Source organism: Sycon ciliatum, chromosome 2 (genome assembly GCF_964019385.1).
Source record: "Sycon ciliatum chromosome 2, ocSycCili1.1, whole genome shotgun sequence".
NCBI classification, from domain to species: Eukaryota; Metazoa; Porifera; class Calcarea; order Leucosolenida; family Sycettidae; genus Sycon; species Sycon ciliatum.
The window spans coordinates 3,978,255-4,001,339 of NC_088644.1; the positions used below are offsets into that span (position 1 = coordinate 3,978,255).

General features: G+C 46.8%; 1 protein-coding gene across 1 annotated transcript; it reads left to right on the forward strand.

The window, feature by feature from the left end:
* Positions 1-299: 299 nt before the first annotated feature.
* On the forward strand, positions 300-22,329 carry LOC135808307 (conserved oligomeric Golgi complex subunit 3-like). Its single transcript, XM_065321477.1, has 23 exons — positions 300-636; positions 3,248-3,409; positions 4,205-4,266; positions 4,680-4,920; positions 5,092-5,184; positions 5,496-5,627; positions 6,168-6,245; positions 6,635-6,678; positions 7,825-7,951; positions 8,507-8,598; positions 8,965-9,070; positions 9,360-9,393; positions 10,313-10,392; positions 12,374-12,448; positions 13,093-13,272; positions 13,707-13,917; positions 15,070-15,152; positions 17,627-17,668; positions 18,281-18,373; positions 18,761-18,836; positions 20,924-21,051; positions 21,330-21,428; positions 21,892-22,329. The coding sequence occupies exons 1-23, from the start codon at positions 484-486 to the stop codon at positions 21,916-21,918; spliced, it is 2,418 nt and encodes an 805-aa protein (XP_065177549.1). The 5' UTR covers positions 300-483; the 3' UTR covers positions 21,919-22,329.
* Positions 22,330-23,085: the final 756 nt, after the last annotated feature.

Genomic DNA, 23,085 nt, shown 5'->3' on the forward strand with positions numbered 1-23,085 from the left:
AGCGTATGCAGCGTGCACAAAACGAGCGAAATCACCTAACCCGCGTACCCGGCCGTCCGTAGCGCATATGTGCCAGTACGTAGCGCTACGACTCGAGCCTACACGGCACACAGGCTAGCATACACACAGACACAGTACAGTGCTGAGTGCAGTGGCACGTCATCATGATCATGACGTGTGCATGTGATCGAAGTGATAATCCATCACTACCATCAAGGGTACATAACCTGGGTTATGTACTCTAGTCTTGCTACCATCATCCGATTCGACATCAAAAATATAAAGCAGGATATCAAGCGAAACATCGCGCGATGCCGATGAACAAACTGTTTGTGACAAAAGACTGAAAGAACTACAATATTTTGGAAATACTGGTACAAGTACTCAATCTACAAGGGTCGACACGCTCATCAATATTGCACCTGGCTGAGCTGGTTCAGTTGTAGATGTTAGAAATCGTGTGACATTCATGCATCATCTACAATGGCTTCGAGGTCTGGTCGTTTCGCAATGGACCCAGCTATCAAAGAGAGACTGAATAAGTGGGACAACAAATACGCTCCTCTCTCTGAGAAACAAGTGGAGAGCTACATGACCTTGATGGATCAGTGTTCTGAACGACCGATGCCCTCTGAGGTATGTACTCCCTCTTGGAGAATTTATTGACGTTTTTTCTTTGTCATTTCCTGAACCAAATCACAAGATTTTGTTAATTTTCTTTGGAAAAAGCAATTCTATGCCTATGGGCTCTGTGAAGTGTGCAGATCAAAATTTATTTGGACCGTATTGTAAACCATGACTGAATAGCAGTGGTTTTGATCAATGGACTGTACACTTGTGTGCAGTATACCTGCTGGAATGATATGCACACATGATATGCACACATGAGATGCACACATCAACGGAACTGAACGCCATACAATCAAGCCCGCAAAGCTTCGGGTCAAGAGTGCATGGACAGTATGTTCTGCAGGTGAAACTCCCATAGTATGTGCCCGGATAAGGCATACATCTACTTGATGCGAACATTTGTTTAAAACTTTACAGATCTACATTGCATTCATATTGTACGGACTCTGCTATTGAACGCATGGTGCATAGTGTATGACAATCTCACTCCCCAGCCTGTCCCGTGAAGAGGTGGCCTCGTATGCCACACACATTCCGTGCTTTCCGATACTTGGCAGGGCGCTGTGCATCATAATTCAGCATCGAATCGCTGCTGTCAGTATGACAACTGAGCGTTGACTGGGCTACGGCGTTCTTTGCCTTTTTCTTCCCAGTGCTTGGTTGAGGCTTTGCAACAGCAGAAAAGAAGCATTGGTCGGGAGACATTTTTAATTTTCGTTGCACTTGGAAAATATGTTGATCCTTTTGACACAGAGAAGAGGAAAAACAATTTGGAGCATGTTTTGACTAGCAGTCCACCAATGTACAGTGCTGCTCTATGAAATCCGGTCGCACGAGTCAAGTTTGCGCCTTCCACCATGTCTCAGCCCAGTGTTCGCAGGTCTAGGGCTGTTTGATGATGTGAAGTGTTCCCTGGCAATTGGATATTTGAATTCTTCTCAGGACCTCACTTGTCCTCTCAGATAGTGCGACAATTAGGTAGGCACAGAACACGACAGAGAGTACTGAGATATCAATTCAACGCCCTGACACCTGGCTCCAGTGTGTCTTCAAAATGCAAACCAAGAACCTACTAACGTAGAAGGCTCCAGGGTTGGGAAAGTTCACAAAGGGTACCGCAAGGCCTTGGTCATAGCGTCAGGTGTGCGACAACTGCTTAGGTGACGTGCCAAACTTCTAGTGACCATGGGAAGCCTCTTGATGGGGTTTTGGTTTTATCAGCCAGTACTTTTTTCCTTGTGGAAATTGGTTGTAAAAGAGAGGCAGCACATTCTAATCAGCGTTTAACTCTTCATTCACGCGTGCATTAGAGCAATCACGCAGTGGACTAACTTTCTATCCTTCTCTTGTACAAGGAAAGTAGCGTTGGTAGTAGTTTTTCGCCCCCTTCCGGATCAGTGCCATATTTTCGCTTCAGTTTATAATACGTTTAGCGTCCGATAATCCACCCATCAGGGCAATATAGCAGTAGATCAACTGAATTTGTGTTTTCTTTCCTAGCACAGCTTTTAGTTTTTGCGTCGTATTGATTTCTTCACTGACACACACACACACACGCGCACACACACGCGCACACACACACACACACGCGCACACACACACACACACACACACACACGCACACTACTACTACTACTACTACTACTACTACTACTACTACTACTACTACTACTACTACTACTACTACTACTACTACTACTACTACTACTACTACTACTACTACTACTATGTACAGCTACCCTATCGGGCCACGCCGCTCCCAGAAGCGGGAGGCAACGACAAGAAGAGAGAAGAGAAAAGAGAGAAATCACAAAGTCAACAGTATTGGGCATGGCGTTGCAAGTCCTGTGGCCTTGAGAACCGCCTTTCGCAATGCTCGCATTCATGACGGCAGTTGTTCCTGGCTGCACGTGACATCCGTTTCGCACGGTCACAGTGATGACGGCTCAAACCAGAACGGGAGCGGAAAGATCGGCGACAAACATCACATCGAAAAGAGTCAGATTAGATACAGTAGGGACATCCGTGGACACAGGACAGCGATGCACAGCCAGTCATCCAGCGCTCCTCAACCACCGCATGCACTTCATACATTGCCTGGCACCCTTCTGTTGTGACACAGGCAACTTCCGCTGGGCAATGCACTTGTGTCGGGCCATGTCGTTACGGCGGCGGAAGTCTCTGGCACACAGCAAGCAGCGCAAAGGTGGCGAATCATCTGTGTGCGGTGGTGGCTCAGCAAGGAACATCCTCCAGTTCTGCCGGTCTTGGGCATTCTGAAACCAGGAATCCACGCCAGCATGTCTCTCTGGACAACGTCTTTCCAGCGCCGCCGGGGACCACAAGGGGGGCGACGACCACTCAACCTTCCAAACAAAATCTGGACGGGAGCACGGTCTGCAGGCATGCGCGCGACGTGCCCGAGCCATTCCAACCGCCGACGCCGAATAAGGACACACACACACACACATACACACACACATACACACACACACACACACACACACACACACACACACACACACACACACACACACAAGTGTGATTGCACCGTAGTACACACCCATCTACTCTGCATTTATGGTGGTGACTGTATGCTATTGTCTGCTCAACACAGTTGATTCCAGATGAGCCAAGTCCATTTGATCGGCATTCTGTTGCCCTGGCATCTGGAGAGACAGCCAATGCATCGTCAGCAGAGGCTCACGGCATTGCCATGTTAGACGAGCCCCTGCAGAAGCTTGCTCTTGACGGACAGAACATGCAGACTGCCCAGCAGGTGAGTGGGCAATGGGAGCTTTGCTCGGTGTGAGTGTGTGTGTGTGTGTGTGTGTGTGTGTGTGTGTGTGTGTGTGTGTGTGTGTGTGTGTGTGTGTGTGTGTGTGTGTGTGTGTGTGCGTATGTGTGTGTGCGTGTGTGTGGCGTGGAGTGGTGGCAGCAGCAGGTGAGGAAAAGGCCCTGCCCCGAAGAGCATTGAGTGCCCAACCTGCAACCGTCTGTTCCGCCGTATTTCTTACATAGCCCGGCACAAGTGTTCGACAATCCGTCAGCTCCCGGTATCGGAGCAGCCTGGATTAGTGCAGTGTCCAACATGCAACCGATGGCTACGTAGCAGGGGGGTTTTGCGGTGCATAAGTGTCGGCTAGGCGATGACGAACAGCCGCCGGCCCCTGCTCCTCTTGTTGTTACGGGTGTAACTTGCACAACCTGTCAGCGTTCGTTTAAGTCCAAAGCGCCCTGTGGCTGAACGCCCGCTATTCAAGTTTCACTGCCAAGTTTGCCACAACCGACGGTTCCGGAGGCGGCAAGATCTGGATCGCCACTTGGAGCATTGCCTTCCTCCCCCCTAACCTCTCTGACAGTACCTCCCATCTGGTGTGTGTGTGTGTGTGTGTGTGTGTGTGTGTGTGTGTGTGTGTGTGTGTGTGTGTGTGTGCGTGCGTGTCCGTGTGTGTCCGCGTGCGGGTGCATGGGGAGGGGGGGGGGGGGGCAGGCCCCAGTTTGCAATGCCAGTTATACGGGTTGGGTAGTTACACTCTCTTATGTGTTTTTTCCCCCTTCTGTGTACGTGCAGTTCTTGTCCTGGTTTGCTGACGTGGAAGCAGCGATGCGTCAAGACGAGGAATCTGAGTTCAGGTGAGTATGTCCTACTTGTGCCACTGCAACCAGATGCTGTTTAGTGTTGTATGCACGGTCTGCAGCATGCCAAGCATCTATCAATACATTCAGTCAATGTGCGTTTTAGTTACGTGCTGTTCCATGGGTGTGTACATATATGATGAGACCTTTTGGTGCACTAGAATTTCCTCGATCTGTTTGATTAATTATTTGATTAGGGCTTGCCGTGTTGAGCGTATTATTTCGGCAATTGCTGATGTCAGCCGCATTCTCCCGCTCTGATGTAGAATCCTACATTTCTCTTCTGGCACTCTCAATTTGTGGTGGTGTTGCTATGTGTGCTGTGTGTGTGTGTGTGTGTGTGTGTTTGTGTGTGTGTGTGTGTGTGTGTGTGTGTGTGTGTATGTGTGTGTGTGTGTATGGGTGTATAGGGAGTACTTGTCGGAGCTGCGCCGCTACACTGATCACTGTGACAGCATCCTGTCGGACATCAATACGACAATGAGAGAGCTGGATCGGCTCAAGGATCAGTACTGTCACGTGTCCACACAGACCGGTGCTCTGCACTCTGCGTGTGAGCAGCTGCTGGAGGACCAAACACGTCTGGTAGAGACGGTCACCATCATCAGCGACAAGCTAGTGTACTTTGACGACTTTGACTCATTGCATCATGTGAGTTCACAATATGATTAGAATGCTTTTCTATGTCTATCGTGGTGCATTATCTGATTGTCTCTGATGCTTTTTGATGCACTGGACAAATCGTGTTGTACTCTTTTTGACTGCAGTGTTGAATTGTGGACTGGAATGCGACTTTGTTCTTCTGTCTTGTTTGTTCTGTAGAAACTGCACTCGCCCATGCTGTCGGTGATGAGTGAAACATTCATGCCGATACTGACAAGACTGGACGAGTGCATCACGTACTTATCAGCGCATGTAAGTACACGTAGTGTCTGTGTGAATGCCATGCAACAACCTAGACTACTCTTGACACTGGGTGAATGCCGGACAAAGTGTTCAGCGGCTGCTTGCTGAGTCTCCCCAGCCCTTTCTTGAATTGTTCTGGGGTTATTCACATTGCTACTCGCGATCTTTCTCGGCTTTACTAGATCCATTCTGGATTTCTATGCGGAAGGGTCCGGAGTTTTGAATGCAACCCATTATGATTTTGTGAGTGAGTTGTTCCGAAAGACTCCGCAAATGCCTGCAGTGGTTGATGTGGTTTGGTTTCGTTCCTGATTGTACAGCCCCAATTCCAGGAGTCTTCGGTGTACTTGACTCGCTTCAGGCAGTGTCAGAGCTATGCGTTGTCTCTGATCAAAGTACACACGATCAACACACTGCGTGAAGCCACCAAACAGGTCATGCCCAGCCCCTCGGTGAGTTCACCGTTGCGCTAGCGTATAGTGCTCAAATGTGGTGCCCCTGCTTGTGCTGTTGCCGCCAATGCACCGCATGGAATATCGCCGCCTTTGGTGGCTGCCTTGGAGGTGCCCCGTGCTTGCATGTTGTTTTAGTTATTGTGGCATTCAGCCTGATTCAGGGCGTGTATGATGTGGTTGTTACCGTGTGCCAGTGTCTATCAGGCTATCACTGCCTCCACACCAGCACTTTCTGCAAGTATGTTTCATGTACGGTACTAGTGTACTAAGTTGGGCTGAACATATCCTCTATCAGAATGCTGAGTTCTATGGGTCTCACAGTTTTCTCTCTTTGACGTGGTCTGGTTGACAATGATTTAGTGGTAATTGTATGTTGAAGTTGACTAATACCATCCTTCTCTTACAAAGTGCATTGATATCTGTTACTTCGGCCCTGTTTACCACCACCACCACCCCCCTCCCCTTGGCAGGCATGTACTAGTTTGAGCTGATTGCGAATCTAATGTCTTGTGTATGCTCCAACTCTTGTATGGGCAGGCTCTGGCCTCGATATCCACGGAGGACATGTTCGGGTCGTTCTTCGGGAAGTTCCGCACCTGTGCACCGCGCATCAAGGTGGGTCTAAGACTCGTCTTTGATCATGCCAGTATGAGAACTTGAGCTACTAGTGCAGGCGAGTTTGTGCAGCGTGTATGAACGTGAAAGATACAGGGCAGAACGTATATGAGCATTGTGTGTGGCATTTCGCTTTGCAGAACCACGCTAACTTCTTATGCATCTTTGGCATGCTGTCCCTGTCATTGTCTTCCTCGGTGTCAAAGCAAGTGTGTGTGTGTGTGTGTGTGTGTGTGTGTGTGTGTGTGTGTGTGTGTGCATGTGTGTGTGTGTGTGTGTGTGTGTGTGTGTGTGTGTGTGTGCATGTGTGTGTGTGCGTGTGTGTGTGTGTGTGTGTGTGTGTGTGTGTGTGTGTGTGTGTGTGTGAATTGCTGTTATCGTTACTGCAGCTGCTCATGGAGCAAGTGGAGGAGAAAGCGGGAAGTAAAGAAGAGTAAGTCGCAAATGTCTCCCTGAATAAATAAATAATTTTTGTTTTTCGCAAAGTGGACGACACGTTATGAGCAGTACTCTGGCTCTTTTATAAATATGAATTGTAGCTGAGTGCCCATACATGTAAATGTTTGAGGCTTGCCCAGAACAGCTGTTGTTGTTTGTAGGGCTGAAACGAATGCTCAATGAAGCGAACGAATATTCTTTTTCCGAATACATGCGAAACGAAGAATATTCCGAATATTCTAAACCGTGCAATTTCCATGGATACCTAGTTTTATCCATGGTAACCATAGGCCATTAATTGGCATACACCCCAATTACAAGAGAGACATTTGAAAAATCATGTGTCTTGCTGATTATAGCACATCGAAAAAGGCAAGCCTACTTATATTTTGCACCAAATAACCTTGATCGATGTCAAAAAGGCGAGTTTCTGTACATTTACGAATATTCCTATTCTACTTTAACGAAGATTATTCTTTTTCCGCTTTGCATATTTCGAATATTCGAATAGTTCGAATATTCCTTTCAGCCCTAGTTGTTTGTGTGATGGTGTCGTAGAGCAGGCCTGTGGCTGTCCTGACGACTCCTTTGTGTTGCTGACTGGCTCCACCATGTGCAGTCACACTCCCCTCTTGGAGGCACTATGTCACGTTCCAGTTTGGTGTTCATCCTTAGTGTAATGCATGTCGGGCGTCTAACCACGGAGGGGGTGGGGGTAGGGGGCTGTATGTTGCATCAAGTGCTTTCCCTGTCCCCCCTCCCCCCCCCCCCCCCCCCCCTACTATTTGCTCCTGGCTAGAACCCTGGCATGTTTTGGGGTTTAAGACACAGCGCATTTCAGACCTTTTTCCAATATAAAGTGTAGCGCAAACCACCGTAAAATACAGCACCTGTTTTTCCTCAGCGGAAGTAGTGATGGCTTCATCTTCAGTAGAATAATATGCCAGTACCCTGGCAAATACAGTATCTGTATTCCATGTGTGTGTGTGTGTGTGTGTGTGTGTGTGTGTGTGTGTGTGTGTGTGTGTGTGTGTGTGTGTGTGTGTGTGTGTGTGTGTGTGTGTGTGTGTGTGTGTGTGTGTGTGTGTGTGTGTGTGTGTGTGTGTTGTGTGTGTGTTGGTGGGTATTGTGTTGTGTGCAGCTACTGCTCACTGCTGCAAGACTGTCAGCAGTGCTACTTCAATTTCCGCCTGACATTGTTGCAGCCTAGCCTGGCGCAGGCTATGCGCAAGCTAGTGGTTCAGCACAATACTGACAAGCCCTCGCTGGTATGATGTGCCATGTGACAAATGAACTGTGTGTGTGTCTGTGCCCGTGTGTGTGTCTGTGCGTGTCTGTGCCCGCGTGTATGAGTGTGTGTGTGTGTGTGTGTGTGTGTGTGTGGGTGGGTGTGTGTGTGTGTGAGTGTCTGTGTCTGTGTGTGCGCGCACGCGCATGTGTGCACGCGTGTGTGAAAGCGTGCGTGTTGTCACTGTGTACATATGGGTGTGTTCTACCCTGTCGTGAATTATACCGGTAATCAGTGCGCGTAGTTCCTGCGCTGTGCAGTAGGGTGCTATGGATGCAGGGATTAGGAGTGGTCTGTCTCTGACCTCTTTGTTATGTCTTGTCAATTGAGTCTGACGATCGCCACTTTATGAACTGTTTCCGTGCCCTGATATTTGAGGGTGGTGCTGTTCCTGCGGATGTGGGAAATTCAGTTGGACTGACTCTCGCGAAAGCCGCAGAGTTTCTTTTTATGCTCTTTTATAGTGCTTTGTTGTTGTTGTTGTTTTTCACTTCTTCCAATCTCTTGTTTGATCTCTCTTACCGTGTGTTGTCAGGTACGGGCTGGCGGTACATTCATGGTTCGGTTGTGTCAGGATGAATACCAGCTGTATCTGCGGTTCTTTTCCTCACCTTGTCCCGGTCTAGAGTAAGTCAATCTGTAGCAATTGGCCAGTAGCGGATTCGTCTGTGTGACTATGTGTGGGTGTTTATGGATGATTACCGTATTTTTCGGAGTATAGTGCGCACCTTTGTATAATGCGCACCTTTGTATAATGCGCACCCCCAATCTTCATTGGGGGTGCGCACTTCAATCTTCATTGAAGTACATGCATTTCATATTCGGAGCATAGTGCGCACCTGCGATTTAGGGCCTAAAATAGCACATCTAAAGTGCGCACTTTACTCCGGAAAATACGGTAGTTGGAGTTAACAAATGTTGATGGTGTTCTTGTTGTCTCACTGCCCTCTGTATGTTGCAACGGTGGTGTTGACGGTATGTTCCACCCTGCAGTGATTACCTGGAGTCGCTGTCTTCAGTGCTCTACGATGAGCTGCGGCCATGCTTCATTCAGCTCAACCATTTGGAAACTCTGGCAGACCTCTGCCTTGTGCTCAAGGTCAGTGTTGTGTGCTCCCCGGCTAAGTGGTTTTTCCAATACATTGTAAACGGGACCTCAGCAATGCCTCTCGTACAGGCTAGGGTAGCACACTGCCATTTCTCGCCTTAGAATGTAAAAAGCAATGCTGGCTGCACCATCGTAGCCTGCGTCTGGAACTTGGAAGTTTTGTTCGTAAATGCTCTGAATTGAACGGTACACTGTCTGTACATGTGTGTTGCCTCCCATTGTAAGGTGTACTTCAGTATCACAGCATTCTCTCTGCTTACTTTGATTGTGCGCTCTTCAGGTGGAGCTGATTGAAGACTATGTGGCGCAAAAACGTAAGACTGCTACAGAGTGCAGGCCCAGGACTTGTATCTCCGGTTCAAGCGGGAAAATGTATTTTTTTACAGTTTCACGTCAAGATAGAGATGTGTGTTTATGCTATTCCTCGAGTGAAGCTACTTATTAACATAAACTGTATGTCCGTGGAATGACATCAACCAGCCCCCTGGGCCAGCTAGAAACCTGCCTATTACCCATTTTAACCCTTTATGTACTGATTTCCAGCACAGAATGAAGCAGAATTTGAATTTTCAGCACAATTTTCACATTCAACAGGCTCTAACTTTGGCCTCCTTCGCTTCATTTCCACAGTCTTGGGCTCTTTGGAAAGCTCCTGGCGAGAGCAACGCCAGGATACCAGGCTCCATCAACTAGCTGCCACAAATCAGGCGCGGGAACACAGCAAAGTCGTCTCCAAGCCCAATATGCGAGCAAATTTCCCCATCAACGCCATTCCACTCTCCTCTATCGCAGAATGCTCAAATCTTTTCGAGGCGATTCAAACTTCAGCCAACTACATCATTATCATGTGCTGAGTTGGTCAAAGAGCACACGAAAAGGGATTTTCCCCTAAGATGGCGAAGAGATCGATAAAAAAAATTGAATTTGCCGAGACAAGAATACGGCGCGCGATATCTCTGGATTCGTACATCGTAGCTCTTCGGCGATTATTGCATTGGAAAGCTTGGAGTTTCCGCAACCAAATAGACCCTTCGATTGTTGAATTCGGACAAGAAATGATGGAGTTACGAAGGTTTTACGGATTGATCATGAATCGATCATATGTGATCGATTCACGTACCCACCGTACATAAAGGGTTAATGGCTGCTGTCCAGTTTACACAGTGTTTAGAGTGTTGCCTGTCTGATGTGAGCTGGTATATGTGTATCCTGTGATGTGTGCTGTGTGTGTAGCGCGGGAGCTGGCGGCTTTTGGTGTAGTTGCTGAGCAAATGCTGGAGGATGTTCAGCAGAGGCTTGTGTATCGTGCACAGGTACGTGGCACTAATGCTTGTGACTGTGCAGAGGCACGCTATGGTCACTACGGTATTGGCTGTACCACTCTTTGTCCCAGGTACCCCGGGAATCAACGAAATGCACTGATTTGGGATCTTTGTTTTGAAAAATTCCAACAGAGCCACCCCTCCCAACAAGTGGATTGTACTTCAGATAGCTAACAGTACCACCCTAAACTACCTTGTGACGCCCCTGCTGTGTGTGTGAGCTAGGGCAATGGTTGCCCCTGCTGTGTGTGTGAGCTAGGGGAATGGTTGGCATGGTCTTTAGCTAGGGGAATGGTTGGCATGGTATTTAGCCGCTGGACCTTGTTCAGTATTTACTCCATCATTGGGATGTTGCAGAGGGTTTAATGGAAGCATAGATTACTTATCTCACAATCACAGTTTGTGAATACCGGTAGGTTGAAGTCACTCTAGCCCTTTCACCACAACCATCATACACAATGCCTTTCAGAGGGCAGGCTCTCTTTTCTCACTGCTCCTGCTCAAGAGCGTAAGGACTGCAACGCAATGCTAGCCACTACCATAGTCACACCTCAGGCACGTGCACCGTATGAGTTTTTTGGTGTCTGGAAACCACCTTTTTTCGGGCAATCTTGCCAAAGGAAAAGCGTGCCTACTGGATTGATTGGTTATCGTGCATACCCGTCGACTGACGGGCAGTTTACAGTACAATGACTGTCCTTATTTCGAAGTGAGAGAGAGTTGCTTTGCATGCAGTTCAAAATACATTATTTTCTCTTCTGGTTCGCTCCTGGATTGGCAATGTCGTTCAAGAAAGCCGTTTGGTCTCAAAATTTGGGTCAAGCACGCGCGATGCAAGTCAGTTCAAGGATATGATTGACGATATCTCCTTCCAAACTGTTGACTCAAATCAAGGTCTCCACAGCCTTTCGTTCTCGCTCATGTGCGCAGCAGAGATGTTCGTCAAAAACGTTGTCGGCTGGAAGACTTAAAAGTGTGCGTCCATGATCCACTTGCGCCGCTTCAGAACAAAGCGCTGCTCCGGCCGCGACTCAAGGACGCGGGGCTTCGCTTTTCTTCGGCGAGCTTCCATCGAAGCAAGGTTCATAACTCTTTATTGAAATCATGTGAAACATTGCCAATACATGCTGAAAACTTCGTCATAAGAACAGAAAGAACGATACGTCGAATGTAAGCAGTGTTTTGATGAAACGAACAGGCCTGGAGTGGACTAGTGAAGTACCATAGTCTGATAGACGTAGTGTTATAGACTGTAGTGTAGCCTGGGCGGCCAGGCCTATCAAACTTTTACGGGTTCAATATGACAAACATGTATGAGTTACATGTACATTGACTTTTGAGCCCTCTTTGCGAATACTTTTTGAAGTGCTGGTATGTAAAAGGTACCCCGTTTTATCCTGCTACCGGTTATACATGTACCAACATTTCCATGTAACATCGTCCCCTCCCTCCATTCCTCATTACTCTTACTTTCTGTCCTTTCTACCCCTGGACCTGGTTGCCTCTCAGACGCGTTTGTGCCGGCATGATCTGATGATAGCAGTCGGACGAGCCCCACATCTCATCAGCACCAGTGTTCATTGGTGCCCTGCACCCCTGATCTACAGTCCCCTCCTCCCTAGCCCTCGCCGTTATCTCCGACGGGATGTTCGGGGGATGCGCATGTGCACAAATACATAATTATATAGTGGGTCTCCATAAAAAAATTACCAACTCTAGAAACCCCCCTTTCAAGACTCGGTGCACGCCACTGCACCTAGTGTATATCACTCATTGGCTTATTAACAGACTTGTGGACACTCATTTTGCTGGTTGCTGCTGCTGCCCAAAGAAAGCACCTTTTTCCACTCTATTTATACTCGGAACCACCGGCACTATTATATTGCGTGACTTGGAGAATGAATGTGTTGCCTTACGGTAGACTTGTTGTGTAACTGCTTTTGTATGATTTCGTTGCCTTCTTGAACTGCAGTCCTTCATGCAGTCGGACATTCAGCGCTATGCACCCGGTCCAGGTGACCTGGCCTATCCCGAGAAGCTACAAATGGTTAGTTACGGCCTTCTCCTGTACTTCTCCTGTACTTCTCCTGTACTCATGTACTCATGTATGTTTAGCAGTAAACAGGTTGATGGGTTTGCTAACCTCCAGCTTGGCTACCTCCCTAGGTTTCTGACTCATCCTCCATTTACAAGTACATGTATCTTTGCTGTAGCTTCCATACTCAATTTATCCTCGTAACGTTGCTGTCTGGTTGCTCCCCAATCTGGTTGTCTTTGCACCACAGCAACTTGATTCCTGCTATCACTACTTTCCTGCCTTTACTAATTACTAGCACATTACTAGCACTGGTTATTAGGGTTTTGGAGATTGCTTGTAGCTCCTTCTGTCACCGTGCATCCGGTGTGTGTCATCCGGTGTGTGTCATCCGGTGTGTGGTGTGTGGTGTGTGGTGTGTGTCTAGCCACACTTCATGTACTAGTACTTTGTACTTCGAGAAGTTGTTTTTTGTTTTTGTTTGTTTGTTTGTCTCTCTGTTTGTTTAGTGTGCTGTGGTGATTCTCATGAATGCGATAATTATACTGAAGCATTACTGAGCTCTTTCTGTGTGCTCTCTCTCTCTCTCTCTCTCTCTCTCTCTTTCTCTCTCTCTTCTGCTCTCTCTCTCTGTCCATGTATCTGTCTCTGTTCAGAGCAAGTCCTCTGACTCTACAACGGGTGCATCACAGGTCCCTGCAGCAGGTAGTCCCACGGCAGGATTGCTGACCCCGGGAATGCAGCAGCAACTAGCTGCAGCTGACCAGCAGGGCATGTGGTATCCCACGCTGCGACGTACACTCGTGTGCCTGGCTAAGCTCTACCGGTGTATCAACGTGAGTACACGTAGCTGCCTCTGTACTTCTTGAGTTTTCTGGCCTCATACAGGAAGAATTTCATGGCCAGCCTGAAGAGGATTACAGGTACCAGAAATTGTTTTGAAAAAGTCCAGATTTTCATGGTTATTCAAGTGAACCTAAGGTCCATCATTTCTGGCTGGATTTTGGGTCATGTGAAATCAGATAAATGATTTCACGTGTCACACTTGTCACCAGTGTAGTTCTGTTGGTGCACTATAACTCAATCTCCACACATATGACTGTATGTCTCTGCATTCAACAAGAGCAAAGCATCCAATTTGACTTCTCGCCCTGCAGAGCAGGGATTGCTTGGCCGTGCTGCAGTGTCAGCAGGCAACCAGTTCTTGCCAGCTGTAAACTGACTCCTTGCTTGTACGCGTATGTTGTAACAACTGTTCTCTGCTGTGCAGAAAGGTGTATTCGAGAGCCTGTCACAAGAAGCACTGGCCATATGCGTACAGTCGCTTGTGTACGCTTCCACGGAGATTACGAAGAAGAAAACCCAGCTGAACGGCTTGCTCTTCCTGATCAAGCACTTGCTGATCCTGCGCGAGCAGATTGCACCATTCGATGTGAACTTTGCTGTGAAGGAACGTGGTCTGGATTTCTCACACCTGAAAGGTTTGTGCTCTTCCGGTAGTACAGTCGACCTACCCTTATAACGATATTTGCGTCAGACCAAGAAATATTGTTATAAGGGTAATATTGTTATAGGGGTAACTGGTTCACTTCATACACATACGTCATAATACATGGACTTTATTCATTTTTTACACTCTTCATGCATGTAGAATTAAAAACTGACGCACATGCACATTATGTACACAGCAAGGTGCACTGGTGCCCCCATTGCATTTTGTCATTTCCCAGCAACTTATCAAGTGAAGCTTGCCCTACCTGGATAGTGCATGCTATTAGTGGGCTCTACATATTCCTTGCAAGATATTGTTATAAAATGGAAAATGTCGATTGGTCAGCCCATTTTATATTGTTATAGGGGTAATATCGTTATAGCAATATTGTTATAGAGGTAAGGCATTGTATACGCAAGTCAATGGAGTGATTTGGTTTGGCAGAAAAATATCGTTATAAGGGTAATATCGTTATAGAGGTTATCGTTATAAGGGTAATATCGTTATAGAGGTTATCGTTATAAGGGTAGGTCGACTGTAGCTCAAGATTATTACTAGCGATTCCAGTCCAATTCTTTAATAAGCTGAAATTATAGAAAGCTTGATCCGTACTGGAGTGATGAGGCCACAAAGTTGGTATGCAATTCTATGCAGAGTGATCAGGTGGCACAAAAGTGGGTTTTCTCCGACCTCATGAATATCATGCATACACAGTGAATGTATGCGGGATTTTGGTGTCGTTGGAGAGTGGTAGAGAGACTATCGTGGGTGTTTGGAAGGATGAGTGGCTTTGATGGATTGAAATAATCAGCTCCTTCTCAAGCATGTCCACGGTATTAACGTAAAAAAAACTGCAGTGGCCATGGATTTACATATTTGATGCATTGGAACAAAGACAGACTAAAAAGTAGGGATTCACTGGCCAGAAAGCCACTTCCAAAAGCTGTGCAGTGTGTAGACCAGGCTGAATAGTGCCAGTTAATTCTTCCTCAGCCTTGCAAGCTGTTGAATGGTGCAATCCCAGCACAAGTGCGATGGCTTCTGCTGCAGCATCGCTATCATTGCTCCCGGTGATGGGCGTCGAATGGTCTAAATGTGTGTGTGTGTGTGTGTGTGTGTGTGTGTATGTCTGTCTGTGTAGATGTCGCCTTTGGTCTTTTCCAGCATCGTAGTCGTCTGTTTGCGCTCACCTATCAGAACGCCTTGCTGGAGTTTGTGGTGAAGGTTAGAAGACATTGAACTACCTGTATGTACATGTATCTGCTACTCGTTGTCTATTTCACAACTTTACACAGGCTTCTAGCCAGGTCAAACTAGTAGGGGGGGGGTAGGGGAAACAGTTACGCCGTAACGCCTGTTTTCCATTTTTATTTATTTCCAAAACGGTCTTGCCATGCGAAATGCAATGCACGGGGGCGAACTCCCGACTTCACCCCAGACAAGTGTGCATTTAGGATTTCGCTAAATAGCCTATGCAAATTGATGAAATGGGTTTCATGAGGTGTTTGGAACTGTTCTCCATACACTTCCGTAGGAATAATCCAAATTTCAAGCCGATCGGCCAATTTTCGGGGTGAAGTTTCCGCTGTAGTACCGTAAAGTACCGCCAGAGCGCCCCGTCTCGCCAGAGCGCCCCACCTTGATTTTACAGCCAGAGAAAGGAAAATCGTATGGCAGAGTGCAACGAAGTTTGTACGATGTGAGAATCTTAGTGTACTAAGGTCACGCTTGGCAGGGTTTTATGTGGAGCTTGTGTCCGCTCGAAGGTACGGATTGACTGCAAAACGTGCAATATGTGTTCAAGGTTCATGCCGTATGACCTACAGACAGCAGACCACCTCCACAATACGACCACGAAAGGATGAGTGTGGTGGGGCGCTCTGGCGGTACTTTACGGTACAGTTAAAAGCACTAGATATTCCAACCTGCGGCAGTGCTCCCCAATCAATCACAGACATCTATGCATGGTATCCATGTACTTATTCAGCATACTAAGCATTCTATCATCATCTGCATCCATTACAACACTCTGGATAATGCAGAACACTCGAATCCTACATAATTATAGGATCTGACAAAAACTGACATGTCCTCTCTAAAACGGCCCTATAAGTCAATTGATAATAGTATCATAATACTGGCACTCTTGAAAACTTCTAAAGAAAAAAGGGGTCAAAAATACAAACAAGGCTGGTCGAGGCAGCTCGAGGTAGAGTGCTCACTGCTCAATGCACAAATGTGCAGTATACACATGCAGCGGGAGCGGAAAAAAATCACCACGTACAGCTCCATGAGCTCCCTTTCCATTGCTGAGTCAAACAAAGATTTCGGCATGATGGAAGAAGTTGGCAGTCTAGAAGTCAAAACTCAAAAGCATGCAGTGAGACTGAAAGAGTAGAGGCTGAAATAAAAGAAAAGACGGAACATGCGGACATGCGGTGCAAGGATATCAAAAGTGCTGCCGCGTGCCGCCGGAATCTGCATTCCACTGGCTTGCAAAGTGGTGGGAAACCTTTTCCATGTTTAGGGGCCATCCGTAAATATCGATAGTTTTTTCAATCCGTGAATTTTACAAAGTAACCAGGACCCACCACCCCCCCCCCCCCCCCTACTTTTTACGGAATAAAATATTGATGACACATGTACTGTACCTACATAAATGTAGGTGGAGTCCATGGAGTCCATACACACTCAGGCATGCGCTCACCGTGTCATTCATAACTAGAGTACAGCAATGTATTTTGGCAGACTTGGCCTGAGTTTGCCGGTCCTCGCCAGGTTCCTGCGATGCAGCGTCCTTCGGGGTGTCGGCGGAGGTGGAAGTCTGTGCGAAAATGCTACTTCCTAGCTTCTGCCCGTCCTTCGCTCTGAGTGAATTGGCCTTTTGGATGATCTCCGACCTTGCCTGTGGGTCTGCGGAAAACGTCTCCATCCACTACTTCTGTGCTTTGGTGAAAAACGCAGATCGATTATTGGACGTTTCAACAGTCCACAAGGCCTCGATGACGGTGTAGTAGCCATCGTCGTCTTCACCAGGGCTGTCAAGCTCTTTGAAAAACTTATCTTTTTTGGCAGCTGTCCCAAACAAAGTAATCTGCCGTGCCATTTTCGTTAGGCAGCTGTACCAAACAAAGTAGTCTGCCGTGCCATTTTCGTTAGGCCACGCTCCACATGGGAACTGTTCCAACCATTGGCGATGTAGCAATTCTTCGATGTGGAGTTCAAATAAGAGCTGGACTTGACCCGGATTAATCAGGTATTGTGATACTTCGAATAATTGTGCAATAATTATACTTGTGAATAATATCTGACAAACTTCCCTCTTTCTTTTGCTTCAAGAGTTTCGATCTCCACTACATTTTTTGGAGACAACAATCTACGTGTACGTGTGGTTCGACGCACGCAGACCCACGCACACGCAGTACTGGGCGCCAGGTCCGCGTGTCATCGATATTTTATTTACTTTGAATTTCGGCTGCACCCACCACCCAGGTACGAAAATTTCACGGATTGTAAAAACTATCGACATTTACGGACGGCCCCTTACGCTGGCGGGAACGTCACGTGAGCGATTCACCGTAACAACTTTCAGATTCCGCTTGCTTTTTACGCAAGTCTGAGCGCGTCCTTACTCTGAATTGTGTGTTTCTTGTTTGCACTGACAATGCTGTGTGTTTGTGTGCAATATCATGTCATAGAGTGGACCCACGTTGACTGAAAACTATCTGGACTCACGAAAGGTAATACTAAATTCCTTCTGAATTGATCCCGGGACCAAGAGCGTTGCTATCTTGGATGTTGTTCAGTTGCCGTATTGGATATGTGTGCTAGGGATCCGGTGTGAGTCCGAATTCTCCAGGATACCTCAATGAAAATTCATCCCGCTATGTGTGTCGTATGAGTTTTTTCTAAGGAATTGCACTTGTATGGATAGCGTGTGTTATACTGTATAGCACAAAGTACTAGTTTTGATGCTTTAGCTACTCCTAACTAACTAAATTCAATGTCTTACTGACAAGGTGTGCATGTCAGTAGGACATTGCCTTAGCACCGATAAGCGAGAAGTGCCACTTTCTCAGCCTGACACATGTAATTCCTTTTTCTATGTGTAAACAGCATCCTTTACCGGCAAAATAAACACAATGAGCATAATTCCGAATTGGTCCCAAATTCAATTTTCTATCGAAGTGTTTTGCTTATGATTCTTCTTTCTATACAATAATAACTAATACTAGTAACAATACATTGTCAGGCCTGAGGGCGTACTGTCATGGAGAAGTATCAACTGTGTGTCATGCTCCTCCGCAACGATATCATTGTATGTGTGTATGTGTGTGTGTGTGTTTGCACAGGATGTGGACAACCGCTTGAAGTCATCATGTGAGCAGTTTGTATCGACTGTGTCGTCGCAGCTATCAGGACCACTGCGTGACTATTTGGAGAAGGTATGGTCGTGTTGGCAGTATGGTTTCACAGCCCCTACTCATCCTTTTCTTTTGCTCGGTGGTCTCGACCTTAGCGTAGACTGTGATACACTGTTGCTCTGGTCTATTGCAGTTTTGTAGGTGGGCGGGCAAACAGGGGGGGGGGGGGGGGGGGGGGAGATGCTATCGTTTGCTGCGTACTCCGTCGTGAAGTGAGGCTACGAGTGAAATCCTGTAGATTCGTGACCGACACATGTAATGAGTCAGATCCATTGTCCTGCCTGGCTGCTGTTCTACTGTCCTGGAAACCCTGCTTGGGCTGCATGTTGCTTGTTCTGGTCAGCTGGCGATATCCCCAGAGTTGTTCAATATCCTCGTCCTTTTCTCTTCCCGGGTTATGGTTCTCAGGCACAGAGGCTACTGGACCTGTCTGCCAAGCAGGGCTCCAAAATCAAGCTACGGCAACAGCCATTCGCCGACCCAGGTATGATGTCTTGATGTTTGTGCTCTCTCTCTCTCTCTCTCTCTCTCTCTCTCTCTCTCTCTCTCTCTCTCTCTCTCTCTCTCTCTCTCTCTCTCTTACCCGTTACTGTAAAAGCCATATTTATAACGAAGTGCTAACTCTAACGAATTAACGAGGAGCAATCTGTCGTTAAAATAGAAATCGTTATACAGAAATCGATACATATACTGTCCTATTGAGCGTTGAGAATGAGTGAGAATCGTTACTTTTGGTACACGTAAACTGGTCAATTTTGGGAAATCGTTATATATGCGCCTCGTTAGAATAATGGCTTTTACAGTATAATTATGTTTCTTCTTTCTTGCACTGTACTAACGTACTAACTCTGAGATAGTGTGTGCCACTGTAGTTAATGCTAGGTTTTATTCCCGTAGCTATGCAGAAGACGTTACTTCAGTAACGTCTGGCGCTAGCCAGGGTCCACACAGCTTTAATTTGGTATTTGTTTGTTTGTTTGTGTGTTTGTTTGTTTGTGTCACGCCTGGCGCTATCCCGTATCTGTCCCGTATCTGTGACTACAAAGGCTCTACAGGATTGTACATAACAGCTGTCCACAATATTTGCGGGCTCCTGTATCTGTCCCGTACCGTACCAATATTCGTCGTATTATGCATACGACTCCCTGATGTAGAGTGGGATTTGGAAAGAAATAGGGAGACGAGGAGGAAATTAAATTAGAATAGACGCCGATAAGGTGATAGGATGCGTCAGCATAAACATACTTTGGAAGAGAGATCCCGTCGTCTCCAAAATAAGCGTGAAAGAGCGATTCAGTGCCGGTCACAGGAAACGTCGGAAGAGAGATCCCGTCGACTCCAGAACGCCCGTGGTCGGTAGAGTCCGGCGGTACCAGGCAACGTCAGGACAGACATCCCGTTGAGTCCAGAACGCCCGTGATCGGCAGAGTCTAAGCCGGTCCCAAGAAACGTCAGGACAGACATCCCGTCGAGTCCAGAACGCCGTGATCGGCAGAGTCAGCGCCGGTCCCAGTAAACGTCAGGACAGACATCCCGTCGACGCGCAGAAAAACAAAATCTGCAGCCTCTTTTGCCGTCGAACAGGATACGTATTTATATAGGAGACTGTAAAGTTATGTAATGTCCAAATTTCGATGTGAGCAGCAGGTCACTCGCGTTGATTTTTTCGACGTGCGAGCCAAATAACGCGAGCTGAACTTTCGCGTCGCAGACATCCCGTCGACGCGCAGAAAAACTAAATCTGCAGCCTCTTTTGCCGTCGGACAGGATACGTATTTTAGGAGACTGTAAAGTTATGTAATGTGCTCCTCAGGCAACCATGCATTCGGCGTCGTCATTGGCTCAACAGGTCAATGTACATGTATTACTACAAAAAGGCCAGAAAATCCGATTCCTGTATTAAAATCAACTAATGTTCGCTGGCGATTTAATTTCGCTGATTTCGCCGCTTGATACCAACCGGACAAAGTAAATCGCAGGCCAACGTTTGTCATATAGGCAAATGATGCATGATTGAGCAATGGATGCATGTGAGAGCAAAAATACCGATCGATTTCAAATTTGACGTGAAACTGCGCGTCACGTCGGAAATAACGTGCATCTTAACCTCTCTAATCGAGAGGTTTCTATTTCTCATCGGCCAAAATTTGTTGATTTACAATATAAGGAGATAAAAATTAAAGAAGGAGCAAAACAAAAGTAGATGATTATTAGAGAAACAACAATCCGCAATAAATTCTGCAAATACTTTTGCCTAACTCATAATATTCAAACCGATTGAAACGTTTTTGCAATACAGTGATGTGGCCAATGAACGGAAAAAGACAATTCCATCAGTTCTTATAACATGTACGATGAGCTAGGCAAAAAAGCATAAAAGCATAGCGTAGGGCCCTGAGCTTCCAAGCTCTCTCGTTTGTGATCCTTGCAAAGCTGAAGATGGCATCTTCAATTTCGGCTTTATCCTTTTTTTACTCTTGCCTGCATTGGTGTTTGTTTTCTCCCTTGAGTGCCCCGATCTGGTTTGTTCATGTCATTTCGTTGCTGGTATTGGCTGCCTGGAATGCACAGGCAAAGTACACCAAGTGGTCATGGCTAACTTCAAGGTCCTGGAGACACAAATGCCGGAGATCTTGAGGCTGATGAATCTCTACCTTGCCAACAAGGAGTTGGAGTGCATCCTCTTCAAACCCGTCAAGGTCAGTCCTGGCTTTGAGCCATGCTTCTTTACATTGCAGGCAAATATACCTTGTTTATTGACATACACAACACAACCCTGTACTCTCTAGAGATATACAACTCTAGAAAATATGTGATCAGACAACAATCATCACATATCAGCATCTGAGGTGGACGTTGTGGCTGTAATTGCTGTAGCACATGCATATAGGCAGGCAGCGTCAGCAGCCATGTGTAATCGTTTCCTTCAGGTCTTCTCCGAGCATTGTTCTCTTTTCTTATCTGTGTTTGTCTACAGGAGGGAGTGGTGTCGACCTACAAGCAGCTTTCAGCCATCGTGTTGGCTCATTACTCTACAGAGGATCAAGCAATCATTGCCTGCCCCGGTGAAGAACAGGTAATTATCATGCTACATGATGACTGTGTTGTGCTTTGTTACGCGATGTGTCGTGCTTTGTAGTAGTACCGGTGTGTACGTACATTGTTTGAACTATTGTAAGTTGTAACATTCGCTGATGGTCGCCTCAGAAATCCCACAGCAACAGAATAGGAAGGAAGAAAGAGAGTTGGTTGATGTTGCTGTGTGGTCCATTGGGGTGATTGTGTGAGTACAAAGGTGAGTTCATTGCATTTATTGTATTGGTCTGTCTCTCTCTGTTCTGTGTGTGTGCGTGTGTGTGTCTGTGTCTTGGTATGTGTGTGTGTGTGTGTGTGTCTCTCTCTCTCTCTCTCTCTCTCTCTCTCTCTCTCTCTCTCTCTCTCTCTCTCTCTCTCTCTCTCTCTCTCTCTCTCTCTCTCTCTCTCTCTCTCTCTCTCTCTCTCTCTCTCTCTCTCTCTCTCTCTCTCTCTCTTGTGTCCAGATCACTGCGCTGATTGTTATGCCATGAAACAACGAGACTGATGCGCATGGCAACCTCTAGGGCAAGCGTGGTTCAATGAAATACTTTCTGTAGTAGGCTGGACTATAGCTAAGGCCCTCTTATCTGGATTGCTTGCCGTCCGCTTATCTTAGCAGTGCTAAGTGACATTGATATTGCTTATAGTTTGCAGTCAACACCAGGCCTGTTTCGGAGAGCTTTAGTCTAGTAACTAGTCATTACATCTATGCAGTATGCCGTATGTACTCATAGCTTTTACTGGTTGTTATTTCTGCTAATTTTAACATTAGGCCTATGACCCATTTGATGTTTCTGGATTCGCTTCTTCTCGACCATGCACCATAATCATTGTCTCTGCTGGGACATCTCAGATAAGAAGCCCTTGTGTCCAATTTCTACGTACCAAATGGTGTGTAAACATGTTTGTGCGGCCGATGCTGAGACTGAGGTGGGTGCTATTGTGGGGTCTACATGTTACTAGTGCCTATAGTGGGGCTATTGTCTTCGGGCTGGCAGACCTATGCCCTATCCAAGTTTGGTATTGACACCCTGATTCAGGCTGAAATGCCATTCTGGCATGACATCATGGTATGTGGTGTTGTATGGCAACACTGCCGGTATACTGGTGCTAGTAATAACAAGAGAGTGTGTACTCCTACAATGTAGTGTGGTGTCAGTCTTGGGCAGAGTGATTGTGTACTACCTGGTTCTCTTCATGGCTTGGATTCCAATCCGGCACGATGACAATGACCATGTTGGTATAGCACACCAACTCAGTCATGTGCTGGGTACTGCATGCTGGTGTCTGTCATCCACAGTCACGTCACATTGGCTCCGTCAGCTATGCGATGATGGGCTGGCATGGCTCCACGCATGTCACCTCAGTCTGGCCTGCTGTGAAGAACAACAAAGACCTGTCCGTCATCCAAGACCTTGAGGCCAATAGCAAGCTGAAGAGGAGGGTTTGTTGTGGAACTAGTCTTCAGTTCCCGGAGCATGATCTTAGTACTGGGAAGGTGTCGCTACCCATATGCAATGTACATGTACTGCCATCGCCGGTATCTGCTGCAATGTCCACTAGGGAGTAGTACAATAATAATTATTGTACTCCCTGATGTCCACAGTATACATTTAGACCTTTCTACTACAGTACAGTACCTGCATGGTCCGTGCACT